Here is a 19,056-nt window from a genome sequence, read left to right on the forward strand (position 1 = left end):
GAATGCTTTATGTAGTTTTTGTAGTGTGAAGGATCAAATCCAGGGCTCACCCATGCCAGGTAAGTGCTCTACCCCTGAGCCCCACCCTCAGACCCCCAAACCAGATCTATTTGAAAGAATGTATGCAACACATGCCTTCTACTTCCTCACAAGAGCCAGGAAGCCACATTCCAATTAAATTGTAGCTCTGATTGCTTCATTTATCTGTGTGCTCATAAAACTAGAGCTGAGCCAGCCTGAAATACCAGAAGTTGGGGGTAGGGAGGATCTTCAAGGTCTGAGGCTAGCCCAGACAATAGTATAGACAATATGAAAAACAGTAAAATCAAGAGTGCTTCCTGAACTAAAGCACCAAACAGACAAATACTCAAACAAACAAAAACAAAAGCCAGAGCTAACTCTTGACAGCGCCCAGGGAAACAAGCTGAGACGTATTAATGTTTCTCGGTATTTCTCCACACTTCAGTTTCAAGGGTTTTTAATGAAGCCTGTTCATTCTGACGGCGTGGCATTTCCTAGAGTGGTCAGTGTCAGTCTAGAGATGGTTTTAAGATCTCACAATCCAGTCTGCAGCGGGTGGTTATGAAACAGACCGTAGTCTCTACCAGCTCCACCCTGTCTTCACCCAGCTCAGTCCTCTTTGCTCCCCAAAATAAAAGTCAGTGAGAAAAGGGCTCCTTCTCCTGTTGTCCTGTGTCTTACACACCTATGTGACTCAGGGATGCGCTGCGGGGGGCTGGGTACCTCCAAGGGTCTGAGCATTAGAGCAAGGGACTCCTGTGGACCACTTCTCCCACTTTGCTGATTGCCAAAGGTGGGCGGAGCTTGCTGTACCCCCTGCAGGTAGGCTAGGTTTGGCTTAGAGCATACTTGGTCCCTTGGTGAAATAGCGGCTGAGCTGCAATCCTAAAATTTTCCAAAGGTGATTTTCATGCTGTATGTAGGTGACGTTAGGGTCTAGCAAGTGCTTTAGGGGTCACTGCAAACGGAAGTCCCAGAGGCTCAAGACTGCTACTTGTTCCTGTTTTACCCAGCATCTCTGCTCTCATGAGCATTCACACAGATTCAGCTAAGACACCTTTTCAAAAGATGAAGCCAAGTGCTGGTGGCTCACGCCTGTAATCCTAGCTACTCAGAAGGCTGAGATTTGAAAATTGTGTTTCAAAGCCAGGCCAGGCGAAATAAGTCTGTGTGAGTCTTATCATCAATAAACCAGTAAAAACAGTCAAAAGTCGAGGCATAGCCCACGCGGTAGAATGCCGGTCTTGAATGAAAAAACCAAGCAAGAGCATGAAGCCCCAGGTCCAAGCCTCACTACTGGCATTTTAAAAAAGTGATGGGAATGACTGGATATAACCTACATCATACACATACAAATTAACTTATCCACCTTAGTCACAACTGACTCTCCTGTATGCTCACACTGACGACAGGAAACTCTGAATGAGCAAGGAGACATTTTCCCCAAGTCTGTCTTACTTGCTTAGTTAGCACCTACCCCCCCACCTCCCACCCCTCCGCTACCCCCAGCCCCAGAGTGAAGACATTTACCTGACAGGAAGTCAGGGCAGCAATTGAGAACGGTGCTTCCTGGTTGGATCCAACTCAGGGGAATGGCTTCCGGCTTAGGTGAGCCATAGACTACAATGTCAGCCTCCTCAAGCTGAAGAGAACAAACATACACATGCATTTTTAATCTGCAGCACAGACCTGATCAATGGTAGATGACTTGAAAATAGACAATAATAATCAAAACTCCAGAGTCTGGCTCCAGAACTACAGACAGACGGAATCGCTTTAGTGATTTCCTTTCACTCTGGTGTCAGTACAGACGCAACATGGATAAAACATCCTGCAAAGAAAACGGGACTCTGCAAACATCTTCAGGACGTCATTTCTGCCGATCCAGTGTGAGTATATTTACTGTTAACCATGATAGCAAGAGAAGGAGCAGGGCCTTTCCTGATGGCCATGAGAGACAGGAGGGAGAGTGGGTGTCGGCGGTACCCCGTTTCACGAATTAGCTTAAACACAGGGCTGTGGGGTGAAGCTGCGTGGTTTTGAGCAGCATGATGCCAGCCAGGGCATTGGCACCAGCAACATGAAGCAACATAGAATCTCTGCCAAAGCCACAGGAAGCTGGCAGGCCTTCGTTTCCCTTGAGGCCCTGGTTAACCTCTGTTTTAGCTGTGCGTACCACCCCCCGCCACCACTCTGCTGTTGTTGAGAAAGAACAGAATGTAAACATGACTGCACTTGGCCAGTCCCCCTGTGTGACTCTGATAGCTCAGCACTGGAAGGAAGCATGTCTGTTAGGAACAGTATGCCGAGAGCTGGGAGGCAGGCCCTGAGCCCACCAGGATGACCACCTGACCCGGTGTCCTGGAGGAACCCACCATTCCAGCTGCATCCACACTGGAAGGAAAAGCAGAGGACGATATTAGGCCCTGGGAGGAAACAACTACCATGACACAGATCAGCTGGTGCTACGCACCAGCTCACTGCATTCCGCAAGTACACAAGGCAGGCTGCTGTTCACTAGTGGACAGTGCAATTATGGAGGTTCTGTTTCTCATGGTGGAGCTACTGTTGGAGATACTCTGGGAGGGAGGGAAGGAGGGAGACAAACTCGCGCGCACACGCGCGCACACACACACACACACACACAGGCTGTCACCCTTCCCTTCTAATACTAATGGCTCTTCCTCCACTGTCCATTACGAGTCATCACTGTCTTAAATGACTGCCAAGAGAGGCCAGAACCAAACATACAGAAGGGTGGAAGAAGTCTCCAAATTGCCACCACTGCCACTGCCGCCACCACCATCGTCAGCATCACTAATACCACCCCCGCCCTCATCATAGCATCGCCCAAACAGAGAGCAACAAACACATCCTCTGCGACCTCTCCACTCTCAGCTTGGACAGGCTGATCCCCAAAGCCCTTGGGAAGAATAACTAGCTCCTCTACCTGAAAACTGTGAACAGTATTTAGGCAGCAAGATGCATTCACGGATGGTCTGGGGACCTGGGGCTCGAACTCTGCTGAGTGCATACCACCAGCCCTATCTTCTGGTGGTAATTTTTGAGCTAGGGTTTCGCTTCTCACCCAGTACACACACTTGGGACCAATCTACCTATATTAGGCTTCCCAGTAATTAGGATAAGGAGCTGAGCCACCATGTCCAGCTCTTTGAGAAGGGGTCTTGTGACCTTGAATCACATGCCTAACAATCTTAGCCCCATACGTAGCTGGGATTACAGACACAAGCCACTGGCCCAGCTTCATGTTTGGTGCTCTGCGCCATCTCACCAGACTCCTCAAATACATGGAGACATCCATGACCTATTTCATTTACTTTTTTAGCAATCTTGGAACACAAGGAGGTGACAACTAATCCAGGACAGTGCAACCTGCTTTGTGACCAAAAGAGACAAGATCGAGGGTAGCACCAGGCTTCCCTGACAAAGGAAGGAATATTTGCTCATCCTGATCATACAAATAAACAGGCTCTTCCCTAAAAGCGCTGGTGCTTTCCACATCTTAAATTATCATGCCACGACAAGAGGACAATTGCAAAAGGAGCTTTGCGCTGGTTCTATAGGTTAATCACTTCCAGAAATGAAGAGAAGGTGAGTGCCAGTAGCTCATGTCTGTAATCCTAACTACTCAGGAGGCTGAGATGTGAGCATCATGGTGCAAAGCCAGATCAGGCATGAAAAGTCTAAGAGAGTCTTATCTCCAATTAACCAGCAAAAAGCCAGAATTGAGGCTCAAGGGGCAGAGTGCTACCCTTGAGCAAAAAAAGCTAAGGGACAATGCCGCCTAGACCTTGAGTTCAAGCCCCCTCCTCCCATGAAGTGCAGACAACCCCCACAACAATCTGGTCTATTCAAGCTGCATGTGACCCCTACAGAGAACGGAAAAGCAGCTAGTCTTTTGTATGATGTGATGAATAGGGGAAAAAGCGGTCTGGTGGGAAGAGAACATTATGAAACATCTGTTCAAAAAATACGTTTCTTCATTTTCATACATAAATGACTGCCATAAATTTAACCACAGTGATCTCAAAAGACACGCAAAGTTTGGGGCTTATTGCAGGTCAGCAGATAAGAAACATCACTCAGTCGGATTTTCATACCTCATATTGACAATCGCAACCCAAGCGTGTTCAGATACCTATAAAAAACGAGGTCCCTGTGAACGAAGCTCAAGTGTTCAATCTGGAAAAAGCCAGAAATCCCATGTTCACACAGGTTCCCCGTGGGCCTCCACAGGATGCTGTTGGTCAAACCTGGTGTTTTCATTACCTATAATAAATCTCCACAATCTCATTCCAGCCCCAAACTTCCCATACTCACACACAACTCTGCATTGTGCTAACAGGCAATGGGAAGGCAGCTAATCTCACAAAGACCAAAATTCTCCTCCCTTAGCAATTATTGTATCGTAGATGTGAATTCTTTTTAGAAAGAAACAAAAATGGCTAGATGCATAAAACAATAAATAACCTGTTGAGGACCAGGGAATATTTTAATGAGCTCCAATTCAATGAGAATTATCGTCCTGTTCCTGCTTCCCTCTTCCCTCCTGGGAAAGGCTCTGGCCAAAGCTTGGCTTGAAACTTTACCTCCTGACCAAACACTGCTTTCTCTGTGGGGACTGCCTAGTGAACCACCCACTCCCCAAGCAGAGGGCCAAATGTTAAGACAACAGTAAGACAGATACACAGACCTTAGCTGGGTGGGAGCTGTGGCTTTAGATAATGGGAAAGCTATTCTCTTCCAAGTCAGGGGTTCTTAGAGAAAAGGGCAAACGTCAGAAGAGAGAGGGAAGGGAGGACGGATGTGATCTACAATGACAGGAGGGATGTTGAAAGCTTGTACTTTGCAAATACAATGTCTTTAAGATTCTAAGCAAACCAAGAATGACAGCACCTTCTTGGCTGGAAGACAATGGCTGGGTCTCGATGGGGCATATATAAGCCTCTTGAGCATGAGATCTGTGCAAACATAAAAGCTGGACACTGGTGGGTCATGCCTGTAATCCTAGCTACCCAAGAAACAAGATGTGAGGACTGTGATTGAAAGTCAGCCCGGGGAGGAATGATGGTCGACTATTATCTCCACTTAACCACCGAAAAGCTAAAAGTGTAGTTGTATAGCTGTAGGTCAAGTGGTAAGATCACCAGCCTTGAAGAAGAAAGCTAAGGGGATAGTGTTCAGGCCCTAAACTCAAGCCCCAGTACTGGTGGGTGTGCGTGCACATGAACACACACACACACACACACACACACACACACACACAGGTAATGGATCAAAAAACAATTTTAAGTTTTTTTTCTTGAGACCTATGACACCCACTTGTATAGCCTTCAAATGTTACCCTTGGTTAACAGAACAAAGTTGAGAATGAAGAGGGATACTTGGAAAACCTGACCAGAGGCCACTGCTTCCTCCAGCAAAGATACGCTGTTAAAATAATAATTAAAGCAAGTGAATACAATTAATGATTCTTTAGTGAAGCTCCTCATTCCCCTGGCATGTCTTGAGTACCCATCAGGGCAGATACTGAGATTGCTGAGGAGTCTGAAAAGAAAAATCCACTCCCTGCCCGGAAAGGTTTTTGGGCTGGCACGTTCAGGATGCAGGACACCGGGGCGCACACACCACTGAGATGTAAGGAGAAAAATAGAAAACATACAATTCCTATTCTTTTCCCACATCTTGGAAAGTAAGCTTTGCAATATCTAACATCTGGACAGACGTGGAGATTCTTGATCAGCCCCTGGGTGTCGGCCAACAGCCTCACACACAGTACAGAGGGGTCTCACGGGAAAGGAGGGGCCTGCCGCACCCACGCAGCCCCTCCATTACCTCTCCTTTCCAGTGAACTGGGACACACTGTGGTTATGTGGTCATGGTTCAGGGGCTCGATGGATCACATTAGTTCCATCATAGCTTCCTCTCAGTGATTTGTAAAGACAGTGTGTGCTGTGTGACACGGACACCCCCAACTGTCTCTTGGCAAAGTCCAAAGAATCTGATCCTCTTCTCTCTCCTCTCTCCTTCGTCTCCCTTCCTCCCTGGTCCTTCCCTCCCTCCTTTCTTCCTTTCTTTTCTCTCTCTTTTTTCTATTTTTCTTTCTTAAAAAATGTCCTTTTTTTGTGGAGATGGGAGGGAAAAACTGGGAGAGAGTGTGGAAAAGGGTTACATTGTCTTAAAAGAAATGCACTCATTATCTGACTTATTAACTCTCACCCCCTCTGTATACCACCTTTATCTAACAATAAAATAAAAAATGCCTCTTTTCTTCAGATGTCCAAAATTCCCAAATGTTAACAGCGACGGTTGGACTGGTCTTAGTTGGAGAGCCGCTCTTCTAAGATCAGATGTGTTCTAGGGAGAGTCCTCTGGAGCCTGGGTTAAGAATAGGTCAGAGGGAGGGAGCAGAAGAGCTAAGACATCTAAGGGGCAGAGTCTGGCAGGGGCCGTGTGCACAGGTGTGAAGAGATGGTGGGGGTGGGCAGAGGAAGGTGGCTGGCACAGATCCACAGACTGATGGAACTTGGTATTTCCCAAGAAAATGGGCTGCATGGGAAGGACATGGGGATGAAGGGCATCCCTGGGCAGCACCGATCTGAAATGGAAAAAGATGGAGACAGTGGAGCCCAGGAGATAGGAGGAGAGGCAAGGGTGGGAAGGGGGTGTGGTCAAGCACCCACATTGCTATGGCAACCCAGCCCGGCATGTGGTTTCACTTGATAAGAGTGTGCAACCTGCTTGGGGAGACTTCATTCTGGTGGAATTTGTCACGAGCAGAGTCCTTGTTTATTCATAATTGTCTCCAACTTATCATTTCTAAGATTTTATTTGAACATCACCATTCCATGTCTCTGAACCATTTCTCCTACAAAACTAAGCACTCCAACAGATAGACACATTAAATTCACTGGAACCACTCTCGAATGTCCAGCCATTCAGATGTTTTCATTCAGATGCTGTCATGGTTGACCAGATAAGAGGATGAGAACTACAGCAAAGGATTTCCCCTCTGCCTGGCCCACCCCGTGATCTCAGCCCTCTAGCATCCAGCCCCTTCAGGAACTGACTCTATTCTTTCCACTCTCATTTGTGATCAGTAAAAAAAAGATTACTAGTTTTGAAAATTATAAGACTTCTCTAAGGGTTTGTGCATAAATCAGAAAGTCTCCATGCCAAATAGACAACGGAGAGTTATGATTACAGCATCTATCTCCCAAGTTTCTCCTCCGAGGTAATAAATGACCTTCCTTCTTGTAAATGTCCCCAGCTTCGGCTCTTACCTCATCATTCCACTATCTGAATAAGAAAGGACTATCAGAGATAGCGAGTTGGGTCCAGCATGCTGGAAAAGACAGCTGATCTGGCTTAAAGTTAGCTTGATAGTTCCAACTCCTGACAGATGACTGAAGGAAAATGCCACCTCAAATCTAGAAATGGAGAGACTTTAGGCGATTCCTACAATATCATCCCTTTCCTCACACTCCAGGAAAAAAGATAAAATAAAAAAAGTCAACTGGGTGCTGGGGGGATGGGGAGAGAGGCAGAGGGAGAGGGAGAGGGGGGTCAGAGAGAGACAGAGGCTGAGGAGAGACACAGAGAGAGCAGCCATACAGATGTAGGTGAGAAGGGAATCCTCCTTCCTATGAGGACTTGGGTCATGAAACACAACAAGGAAGAATCGTGACAGTTGCCGGAGCTCTGGTCTTCTGACACGTGTTCCTACTGCAACCTGCTGCACACGCTGCTGCAGTGTGTTCGTGTTCCCATTCACCCACGCGGCCATGGGAAACCTAGCTCTGTGTCTCCCACAGCCATGCTCTCCAATTCTGAAGCTCGCATGGCAAGGCTAGGGTCAGATTTGCACACCTCACTCTGGGAGCAGTGAGGAACGCAGTGCAGAGGGAGGACCACCAGGGGGAGCACCGCCCAGGGGGAGGGGCTCCACCTGCGCTCAAGTCCCAGCCTCTGCTCCTCATCACTGACGGGCGGAAAACCCAAACACTCTCATGAGCACAATACTAGTATCTAGGCCTGTAATATGAATAACACACACGCCTAGAAAATGAGCTTTCCAAAGCGAGAATGGTGTTTTACTGCTATAGATTATGTGGAAGACTCTCCTATGAAAAGGTCTAATTCTCTGTCCTTAAAAAAGCATTCCCATTGAAATAGAAGTGAGAAGCAGTCCCCAGAAGCACACGGGACATGATGAGCAAGTGGACTGGGCGACATTACTCAACTATCCTCTGAAGAACACAAGCTGGAACTCTATCGCCTGGACAGGTAGGGCTCTCCGCCATGGAATATAAATCTCCCCTTCCCACCTGGCCCCTGTCGGCTGGGGTGTCTTTGTGGTTGGCTGCAGGTGACTTCTATTAACGTGAACTGCAGGAAGGCTAGATGGAACCCCACAGCGCCGAGGCCATGAAGTTGCAGATGAGGTTTCCAGAGACACAAGGCAGCGTGATTCGACCATGGGATTTGTAAGATGGGCTCCCCAGCCCCATGAACCCCAGTTCCAACGTCATACCCATGGAAATGCACACCACACTCAAGACCACCTCCAAGCACAGCTCAACCCGAGGAGATAGAAAACAGAATCGAGTTTAAATGTAAATAATGCAGACCCAGCATCAGCCAGGGAGATGGAAATTCGAATATACAAGATACAGAAGAGCATGTGAAACGGGAGGAGGGGCTCACGTGGTGAAGTGCCTGCCTGCTAGCAAGTGAGAAGCTGGGAGTTTAAACCCTGGTACCATAACACAGAAAAATAAAAAAGAATAAGCCTGGCGCCAGTGGCTCATGCCTGTAATCTTAGCTACTCAGGAGGCTGAGATCTGAGGATTACAATTCAAAGCCAGCCCAGGCCGGAAAGTCTGTGGGACTCTTATCTCCAACTAACCACCAGAAAACCAGAAGTGGCGCTGTGGCTCAAGTGGTAGGTCGCTAGCCTTTAGCTGAAGAGCTGAGGGACAGTGCCCAGGCCGAGTTCAGACCCCACGACCAATAAAAAAAAAAGAGCTCAGGGACAATGCCCAGGCCCTGAGTTCAAGCCCCAGCACTGGCAAAAAAAAAAAAAAAATCACTATGAACACACACACAAAAAACACAATAACAAAGGCTGGGGCATGCCTCAAGTGGTAGATGCTTGCTCAGCTTGTACAGGCTCTGGGTTCAAAACCACTTCCCTCCATTTCAGTTTCGCCATTTAAATTCTGAGCCATGGAAGATAAGATCCCGAAGGCCATTCGTTGACATGGCTCTGCTTGAGCCACACCCCTTCATTTCTGTGCATTCTCTCATAGACCCGTTTCATCAATGCCATGAAATGTAAGTACTTGGTGTTTCAGCTTTTAAAGACGTTCTATTCACTCCTCCTCTGGTGTCAATAATGCAATGATTAGGCAGGAGGAGTGACAAGAATAGACATGCTGCTTTCAGACTGTCCTATTATTCACCTCTCTTTGTTTATCTACTCCCTTTTATTTTAACATGGCTAGGAATGAGAAAGTAAAGGGCTACTACCCTAAAGCATACTTTATTTTTGTTTTTATTTTTTGCCAGTCCTGAGGCTTGAACCCAGGGCTTGTGTATTTTCCCTGAGCCTCTCTGTGCTCAAGGCTAGCACTCTACCATTTCAGCCAAAGCACCATTTCCAGCTTTTTCTGTATATATGGTACTGAGGAATGGAACCCAGGGCTTCATGCTTGCTTAGCAAGCACTCTACCACTAAGCCTGTAGTTTTGTTTTTTGTTTTTGGTTCCAGACCTAGGGCTTGAACTTAAGACCTGTGCAGTCCTTGAGCTTTTTTGATCAAAGCTAGCACTCCACCACTTCAACCAGAGCTATATTTCCACTTTGGGTGATTAGTTGGATTTAAGAGTCTCACAAACTTTCCTACTTGGGCTGGCTTGGAACAGTGGTCCTCAGATCTCAGCCTCTTATTCAGCTAGGATTACAGACAGGAGGCACCAGTGCCTGGCTCAAAGCACCCTTTTACCCAGAGCTGACTAACCTGGACAGCTAATCAGTCCACGTGCACTTCTGATGTCTTCCAGTGAAGCTTTGCCAAGGGAATGGCACCAGGGCCAGAACAGAGAGAAAAACAAATACGCTGTCAGCGCAAAAGCCCACAGGCTCTGCTGTTCTACGCATTGAGATCTTTGGAGGAAAAGGTAATTATTTCAATTACTAAAGAGAATCTTCTTGTAGATATGAAAACAGGGTCGTCCCCAGTCTCTAGATTCTTTAGAAAATCATTGCATTTAATCTGTCTCAAAGTTAGATTCACCCCAAATACAGAGTCCACATAACTTATTTCCATAACAAGAAAAACGTCAGCCTGGTGTCAGTGGCTCACATCTATAATCCTAGCTAATCAGGAGGCTGAACTCTAAGGATCATGGTTTGAAGCCATCCTGGGCAGGAAAGACAAAAAAAAAGTATTAAAAAAATGTCTGTTTTTCAAATACACAGATACAACGAGCACAAGTATCTAGGACAGTTGTGAAAACATTAAGCTGCCAATGCAAGCCTTGCGCTTCTACTAGCTCAGGGCAGGGTTCATTTTCCTCCTTCACTGAGTTTCCAAGCTGAGAAGATGAGCTGTAGCTCAGTAATTGAGTGCTTGCCCCCTTGGGAGGGAGGGAGAGAGGAAGAAAGGGAGAAAGGGAGAGAGGGAGAGAGAGAGAGGGAAGGAAGGAAGGAAGGAAGGAGAGAGAAAGAAAAGAAAGAGAGAAGGAAGGGAAGGAAGCAAGGAAGCAAGGAAGGAAGGAAGGAAGGGAGGGAGGGAGGGAGGGAGGGATGGAGGGGTAGGAAGAGGAGCGATGGAGGGAAGAAGGGGAGAATAGAGTGTTCTTAAATTTTCTTGAGTAGATTGCCACCATGTGGTGACAACTGGAAAGGCACACAGGGTCTGTTCACTTGCAAGTCCACATTTCTGAACTGTCTTAAACTATGGCTCATGCCTGTAATCCTAGCTACTCAGGAGGCTGAGATTTGAGGATCACAGTTCAAAGCCAGTCTGAGCAGGAAAGTCCACAAGACTCTTATCTCCAATTAACCATCAAAAAGCTGGAAAGGGAGCTATGGTTCAAGTGGTAGACAGCTAGCCTTGAGCAAAAAAGCTCAGGGATAACTCCTATACCCTGAGTTCATGTTTTATGACTAAGAGATAGACACACACACACACACACACACACACACACACACAGACATACAACCAGACTGAACCTGCTCTTCTTTCAGCTCTGTCACAGCAACGTGAGAAATGTGTTTTTCGATCACCCTTCATTCTAGTCCAAGACCCCTAGTGCATGCATGGAATCTCATGCTGTACTGAACTCTATTCACACTGTGCATTTGTACACACACAGGGTGTGATAAATTTACACCCCTTTCTCTAGAGGAAACCCCTTACGGCATCTCTGAGAGCTTCTAGGCATAGCTACACTGTGGACGTGGCCTCCCCTCCCCGTTTGAAGAATGAAACCACGGCGACCCCCACACTTGACTGAGAACCAAGACTACTAAATGACTGACAGGCGGGTGGCACATCCAGTGTGCCTATGCTAAACAGATGACTCGGAGAGAAAGTCATAATACCAGCTGTTGTCAGATGATCGTATCTATTGTGCTAAAACTCTAGGCTTTAATCAAATAACGTAGTGAATTACTGTAATAAACAAACCCCACTTGGTACTGCATTTGTACTCCTAGGACTTTTGTCAGGGCGATTTCATCAACATTTCCAGGTCAAATTGCTGACATGTTAATTTTCCTGCAGCATCCTGTCCTGAGCTGGTTGAGACATTCATAAAATGAGTCAGGATCCATCCCTTCTTTCCCATTAGCGGGAGACAAGGTTACATTAGAACAGTCTGCTCTTTGGGTGGTAGAACTCCTCTGAGAAACAACTTGTCTTTTTGTCTGCTTGGTCAGTGGCTGAGTCAGTGTCCTTAATGGGTACATGGCTATAAAACCCCACCTAAGTCCACTCAGAAAGTCACATGTCTCTAGGAAAGCCTTCACTCCACACACATTTTCACATGTACAATATTGTAGATATTATCTTATAAAATAAGTTACTGGGCGCTGTGGCTCAGGCCTGTAATCCTAGCTATTCAGAAGGCTGAGATCTGAGCATTGTAGCTTGAAGCCAGGTGAGGCATGAAAGTCTGTGATACTCATCTCCAATTAACCACCAAAAAAAAAAAAAAGCTAGTACTGGAGCTAAGGCTCAAGCGGTTGAACACTAGGCTTGAGCACAAAAGCTCAGGGACAAATGCCCAGGCCCAGAATTCAAGCCCCAGGACTGGAAAAACAAAACAAAACAAAAAACCCTTTCATTCTGTAATTATATTTCCTTGTTCATTCCTATGATGGTTGGTGTTTTCTGTTTTATTTTGGCTAGCTATGTGTATATTTCCTAGTCTTTCCCATGAATTTTTTTTGACTTTGTGAATAATCTCTCTCTCTGTATATATTTGTGTTTTTTAAAATCTGATTAGTATTTGCTGTTTTGGGCTTTTTTTTGGTCAGCCATGGGGCCTGAACTCTGGCCCTGGGGGCTGTCCCTCAGCTCTTCAGCTCAAGGTGAGCACTCTAGCACTTGAGCCAAAGCACACTTCTGGTTTTCTGGTGGTTAATTGGAAATAAAAGTCTCATGGATTTTCCTGCTGGGGCTGGCTTTAAACCATGATCCTCAGATCTCAGCTTCCTGAGTAGCTAGGATTACAGGCATGAGCCACCAGTACCGGCTGAATACTTGCTTTTTATCATGTATATCCTTTGAGATTTCCTGTTGCTCTTTCTCTGTTAACTTCTTTTTTGTATGGTACTGGGGGGCTTGAACTGAGGGCCTGGAGTTAGCCCTTGGCTTTCACTCAAGGCTGGTGCTCTACCACTTGAGCCACTGCTTTTTGTGATTATTTGGAGATAATCTCACAGACTTTCATGCCTCAAGCTAGCTTCAAACGTCAGCCTCCTGAGTGGCTAGGATTCCTTTCTCTAAATCTATAAGTGAACTGCTCAACGTGGCCCTGCTCAGCACACTGACCTTGGTTTGCAGCTGAGGTGTCTCCCACGGGGAGCTCATGGTCATGGAGCCTTTTCTCTGGAACAGGCACTGCAGGGCACCTTGCAAAGACCCAGGAGCCCCGATCACCAAGACCTTCTTCCCCTCCAAGGTGACACCTGCCATGGAAACAAAAACATAACATCACCATCGACGCTTCCCAGCTTTCCTTCCACATAGCATGAACTGAGAGAAAAAATATCCTTTAATAAGTGGAAACAAGAGGTTTATTTCTTTCTAGCTGGTTTTTTTTGTTTTGTTCTGTTTCACTGTCTTTGGAAGTGTAAGTAGGGCACAGAAATGGAGGGACAAAGGGTGAACAAATGCAACAGTGTTGCTCCCTGGATACTATGTTGAGAATGAACTATACAACTTGTGGGTGGGGATGGGAAGGAAAAAATGGGAGAAAACCAGGGAAGGGGTGACATGGTACAAAAGGAAATATACTCTTTACTAACCCTGCTAACATCATCTTTATAATAACTATAAAAAATGAAAAATTAATAAAATATAAAATTAAGAACAAGAGAAAAAAAAGTGATCCCGGTAATAACCCTGTGGTATGAAATAGAGGTGAAAGCTGGAATCAGTCAAGATTTCCTTTCCATACCTCTTGATTCCAATTCTTATTGCTGACTTTTTTTCTTTCTTTCTTTCTTTTTTGCCAGTCCTGGGGCTTGAACTCAGGGTCTCGACACTGTCCCTGAGCTTCTTTTGTTCAAGGCTACACTTGAGCCACAGCACCACTTCCGACTTCTTCTGTGTGTGTGGTACTGAGGAATCGAACCCAGGGCTTCATGCATGTTAGGCACGCACTCTACCACTCAGCCATCTTCTCAGCCTTGCTGACTTTCTTTCTCTACATTTTATTGGCCAAAATTTCCTCTTTGGGAATTTTGGTAAAGTGGCCTGAGCCACTGTGGCCCTCCAGAGGTGGAAGAGCACTGCAGATCTGAGTTAGCTCCAAATTCCAACTGAATGGTTTCTGACCATAAGGGCAGATTCTGCAAGTTAAACTCTTCTTCAAACGCGACTTTGTGCTTTTGTAATTTTTGTTCGATGGTTGCATGTTTCAGGTTGGGGGGGGGGAGGGATAGCTGTCTCTTCTATTCAAACTAGTCTACGTTCTGAGAATGTTTAAAACTGGCTGCCATTCACCATTACTGACTTCTCTTTTAAAATGATCAAATCACTCTCACTCCATCATTCATTTGTATCATGTACTTGTAACTCCCAAACTAAAGGATAAGAATAAAGTCACCATTAAGGACCACTTTCATCCTTTAACTAGAATCTTCCAGAAACAAATCCTTATTTTTAAAATGATCTAAACAAAGCTGGGTTCTGATGGTTTACTAGTAATCCTAGCTACTCAGGATACTGAGATCTGAGGACAGATTCGAAGTGAGCCTGGGCAGGAAAGTTTATGAGACACTTAGTTCTAATTAACCAGCAAAAAGCTGCAAATGGCAAGTGTGGCTCAAATGGTAAAGCACCAGCCTAGAGTGAAAAAGCCAAGTAAGAACTCAAGGCACTGGGTTCAAGCACCAGTATCAAAAGCAAAAAGAAACCAGATCTAAATAACAATATATAAAAAATAGGACTAGAGTGGGGATGTGGTGTTAGGCCTTGAACTCAGGATGCTTTACCAGGCAGATGCTCTACCCCCTGAGCCATTGCCTCAGCCTGAAAAAAAGCATTTCTGAAGAAGCAACACACCAGACTTTTCAGCGAGTTCGATTGTGGCTCTGGCGACAGGTGACACAAAGCATTCATGGGCGTCTCCACGGACCAGCTTCCCCAGGTTGATGTCTGTCACTCTGAACCAGAAACCAGAGAACAGGTCAGTCAAAGGCATTCAGTGGCCATTCACACGTGATCAGCCTGGTAACATCCGAGTGAGTGTCTGATAGAAAGGATGTGTTCAATGAGTTACAGAGCGGACACAAAGGCCATCGGCTTCCGGGAGCAGGCCAGGCGGCCGGAGGCCACACAGAGTTTCATGACTCCCCATGTCCAAGGACACCTTCCAGGGCCGATCTCAGGAGGGCACCCCTTCGGTCCCCGGTTCAGATCCAGCCCGATCCTACCGATCTCCTTGAAAAACCTAAGGAGCAAAGTAAGTGACCACAAACTCTCCATCACTTCTGTGCCTTTCCTTCCCTTACTGAAACTGGACGAAGCATTAACTTAGGACATCCACGACTGTGCAGCCTGAGCTGATGGTCTCACTCCAGATTAGTAAGGAAAGGAGATACTTAGGAAGGCTTTCTTCATTCCCATTTTTTTTTCTTTGTTGGTCCTGAGGCTTGATCTCATCCTGGGTGCTGTCCCTGAGCCTCTTTGTGCTCAAGGCTAGCACACTACCACTTGAGCCTTTGAGCCACTTCTGGCTTTTTCTTAATAATTTATTGGAGACAAGAGTCTCACAGATTTTCCTGCCCTGGCTGGCTTCGAACCATGATCCTCAGATCTTAGCCTCCTGAGTAACTAGGATTACAGGTGTGAGCCACTGACCCAGCTTCATTCTCTACTTTTATAAAAGATTTGAAAGTGGGGGCTGGGAAGATGGCTCAGTGGTAGAGCGCTTGCCTTGCAAGCACGAGGCCCTGGGTTTGATTCCTCAGCACCACATAAGCAAAAAGAAAAAAAAAAAAACAGAAGTGGCGCTGTGGCTCAAGTGGTAGAGGGCTAACCTTGAGCTGAAGAGCTGAGGGACAGCGCCCAGCCCCAGAGTTCAGGCCCCACAACCGGATACAAAAAAAAATTTTTTTTTGAAAGTATACCCTCATACTTGCCTGTCTTGGAGGTTTTCTTATAAGACTCCTTCTCCCTTTATAGTGATACTTTTTTTTTTTAATCTTTTTTTTGGGTCCATTTGTGGGGCCTGAACTCTGGGCCTGGGCGCTGTTCCTCAGCTCTTCAGCTCAAGGCTAGCGCTCTACCACTTGAGCCACAGTGCCACTCCCGGCTTTTTTCTTTTAGCTTATGTGGTGCTAAGGAATCGAACCCAGGGCCTCATGCATGCAAGGCAAGTGCTCTACCACTGAGCCACCTTCCCAGCCCCTCCTTTATAGTGATTCTATTGGAATTTCTTGTTGGAAATTTCTGTGATGATTTTGTGTGTGTGTGTGTGTGTGTGTGTGTGTGTGTGTGTGTGTAATTTCTTGTTGGAAATTTCTGTGATGAGTGTGTGTGTGTGATGAGTGTGTGTGTGTGTGTGTGTGTACTGAACCCAGCCTTATAGATGCCCAGTCCCACAAGAACTTTTTAAGCTATGTTTGGGTCTACTCCCAGCCAGGATAAAGATAGAGTAAAGCTAGGGGAGCTGGCGGCTCACATTGTAATCACAGCTACTCAGGAGGCTGAGATCTGAAGATCCTCGTTCAAAGCTAGCATGGGCAGACAAATCTGAGATACTCATCTCCAGTTAACCAGCCAAAGGTCAGTAGTGAAGGTATGGCTGAAGTGGTAGAGTGCCAGCAAGTCCAGTAGCTGTACACATACGCACACACACAGACAGAAGGAGCCATGGTTGCAGGTTCTCAATGCAGCCCTTGAAGAACACACCAGGCCAGGGATCTCACTGCATGTGTGCTCATCAGCTTGTAGCCCTGAGCACATTGAGCTCATTTTGGCCTTAGTACAAAATAGCTCCATTTTTCCATGTAGGGAAATAGTGTTTTTAGTCCTCAGGAAACATGCTGGTCCCCACTGTAGACTGGGGTACCTGCTTACATCATCCCACAAGAAGGCTCAGAGAGCACCAGACACACACCTGGCGTTTATCATCCTTACCTGTCCCTGCCTCACATTGTAGCTAAAGATTTATGTGTCATTAATAAAAGACTTTCTCTCAACAGGTCTGGGTCTAAGCAAGAATATGATACTGCTGGACAATCAGGTCTCAGGTTTTTTCCCTTTGGTCTGACACAATTACCTCGGAAAACCTATTTAGTCTGAGGACTGACCACAGACGCAGTAAGACAGAAACATGTTAAGTAAAAATGCCAGTGTGATATCTTTTCCCACTGCAGCCCATGTACTACAAGATGTCTGACTTGTGTACCTAGAATCTATAGCCATAAAACTCCTAACATATTCTAAATGATTACTTTTAGCTAATTACTGACATAGCCACAAAAATTAGTATTCAGAAAAAACATCAAAGTAGGTAATGACTTTGTATAAAAATGGATTCTCACATGTTTTCTATGTTCTTACCCATCCACGTCTTTCTCCGGTTTCAGGGCGTTGAGGACTTTGCTGCTAATGGAGTCCTCAGAGATCTGAAGGGCAAGGCCGTGAATTGTGGGGTTCTCATTAATCTTCAATATTTCACTTATGATCTACAGAGGAAAGAAATCAGATTTGTGAAAATAAGACCCGACAAAGAATTTAATACAAAAGAGTAGTGATCTGCCACCTCAAATAACAATATTGTGTACTCCATAAAGATGAAGTTCAAACAGCTACAGACAGCATGATTCTATGTGCAACTGTCCACTTAACATGGTTTCATTTGTTTTAATTCCTGAAGCCAACTCTGCTCCCAAAATTCCAGTAATAAATAAATTATAAGCTAAAATTAAAAAAAAAAAAACAACACAACTGGGAGAGATAAGGAAAAAGGTGACATTGTCCAAAAAGAAATATATCCGTTACCTGACTTACATCACTGTAACCCCTCTGTACATCATTTTTATAATAAAAAGTTTTTTTAATTTAAAAAATAAAAAAAAGATTCAGACAAGGCACTAGTGGCTCATGCCTGCAATCTTAGTTACTTAGGAAGCTAAGATCCTGAGGATCATGGCTTGAAAAGTCTCTGAAATAACCAGCCAAAAGCTAGACTGTAGGCATGGCTGAAGTGCCAAAGCACCCTGGCGCCTGCACAGACTCTGGATCTGAACTGTGTACAGGAAGCACTTCCAAAGCCTGTGATAGTTAAAACCCAGCATGCACAGAGCCAGATTCAGTTTGCATAAAAGTATTGGCTCTGAGGGAGTCTAGCCCATGCACAGGCCTCACGGGGAGGAAGCTGTGGGTCACCATTTTTGTGACATTGCCTAGCAAAAAAATATGTAAAACTATAGTTTTTTGACTTAGTAGGGGAAGAGAATGACATGTAGTTCACCACATGAGAAAGAACATTTAAAAATTGTTTCATTTTCCTGTATTCTTTCATTCAAAAATATGTTCTAGGTAAATGCTTTATATCAGTTCTGATTAAGAAAACACAGCTGTGAATAAAAGTGCCCTCATATGCTGGATTTCCTAACAGTGAGAGGAGACTCCTCCAACCAAATGGTAATAATAACGTAATAGTAATCACACATGGTAATAATAACATAATAGTAATCAGATAGTAATAATGTAACCAAATGGTAATAACGTAATAGTAATCACATAGTAATAATATAACCAAATGGTAATAATAACGTAGTAGTAACCAAATAGTAATAATATAATCGAGAAACAACAAAGCCCACTAAATGGGGTAAAAGGCCAGCAGTGTGAGAAGCAAGGGGGCAGGCAGCGATTCGGAATGAAGGGAGCCACCATCTTTCCCTGTACCTAGGATCTGGAAGAACAAAGAACCAAAACAAAAATAATAATGTAAAAAAAAACTCGTACTAACTTAAGGTATTCTTTTTTTTTTCCCTCTACCATCCTTTCCCTCCCTACCTTCCCCGAGGTTCTTTTTTTTTTTTTCACAAGTTCATTCTAACTTTCCTGGAGCACATTGTCTATCACAGTCTGTAACATATAATGGTGTTCACATGTTATACACCATATATGCGATCAGCAGCATGGGGATATTTAGTAGTGGTTCAACCAGATGAGTGGGAGTTCTTTGTTTTTTAAGTCCTGTTAGTTTTGTCGTATCACCTAACATTTTGGATTTAGCACCCACTTATCAGGGAGACCAT

The 19,056-nt window shown here is 45.3% G+C and overlaps 1 protein-coding gene across 1 annotated transcript in view; it reads right to left on the reverse strand.

Annotated features, from left to right (window-relative positions):
- Positions 1 to 19,056, reverse strand: part of Mthfd1l (methylenetetrahydrofolate dehydrogenase (NADP+ dependent) 1-like) — a 129,103-nt gene that overhangs the window by 100,243 nt on the left and 9,804 nt on the right. The window contains exons 5-8 of the mRNA XM_013026931.1: positions 17,348 to 17,472; positions 14,843 to 14,943; positions 13,106 to 13,242; positions 1,552 to 1,663 (exon numbers count right to left, since the gene is read on the reverse strand). Of these exons, the coding sequence (XP_012882385.1) occupies positions 1,552 to 1,663; positions 13,106 to 13,242; positions 14,843 to 14,943; positions 17,348 to 17,472 (475 nt within the window). The remainder of the gene's footprint in view (positions 1 to 1,551; positions 1,664 to 13,105; positions 13,243 to 14,842; positions 14,944 to 17,347; positions 17,473 to 19,056) is intronic.

The sequence above is a fragment of the Dipodomys ordii genome, unplaced genomic scaffold, assembly GCF_000151885.1.
Source record: "Dipodomys ordii isolate 6190 unplaced genomic scaffold, Dord_2.0 Scaffold98, whole genome shotgun sequence".
In the NCBI taxonomy this organism is placed as follows: Eukaryota; Metazoa; Chordata; class Mammalia; order Rodentia; family Heteromyidae; genus Dipodomys; species Dipodomys ordii.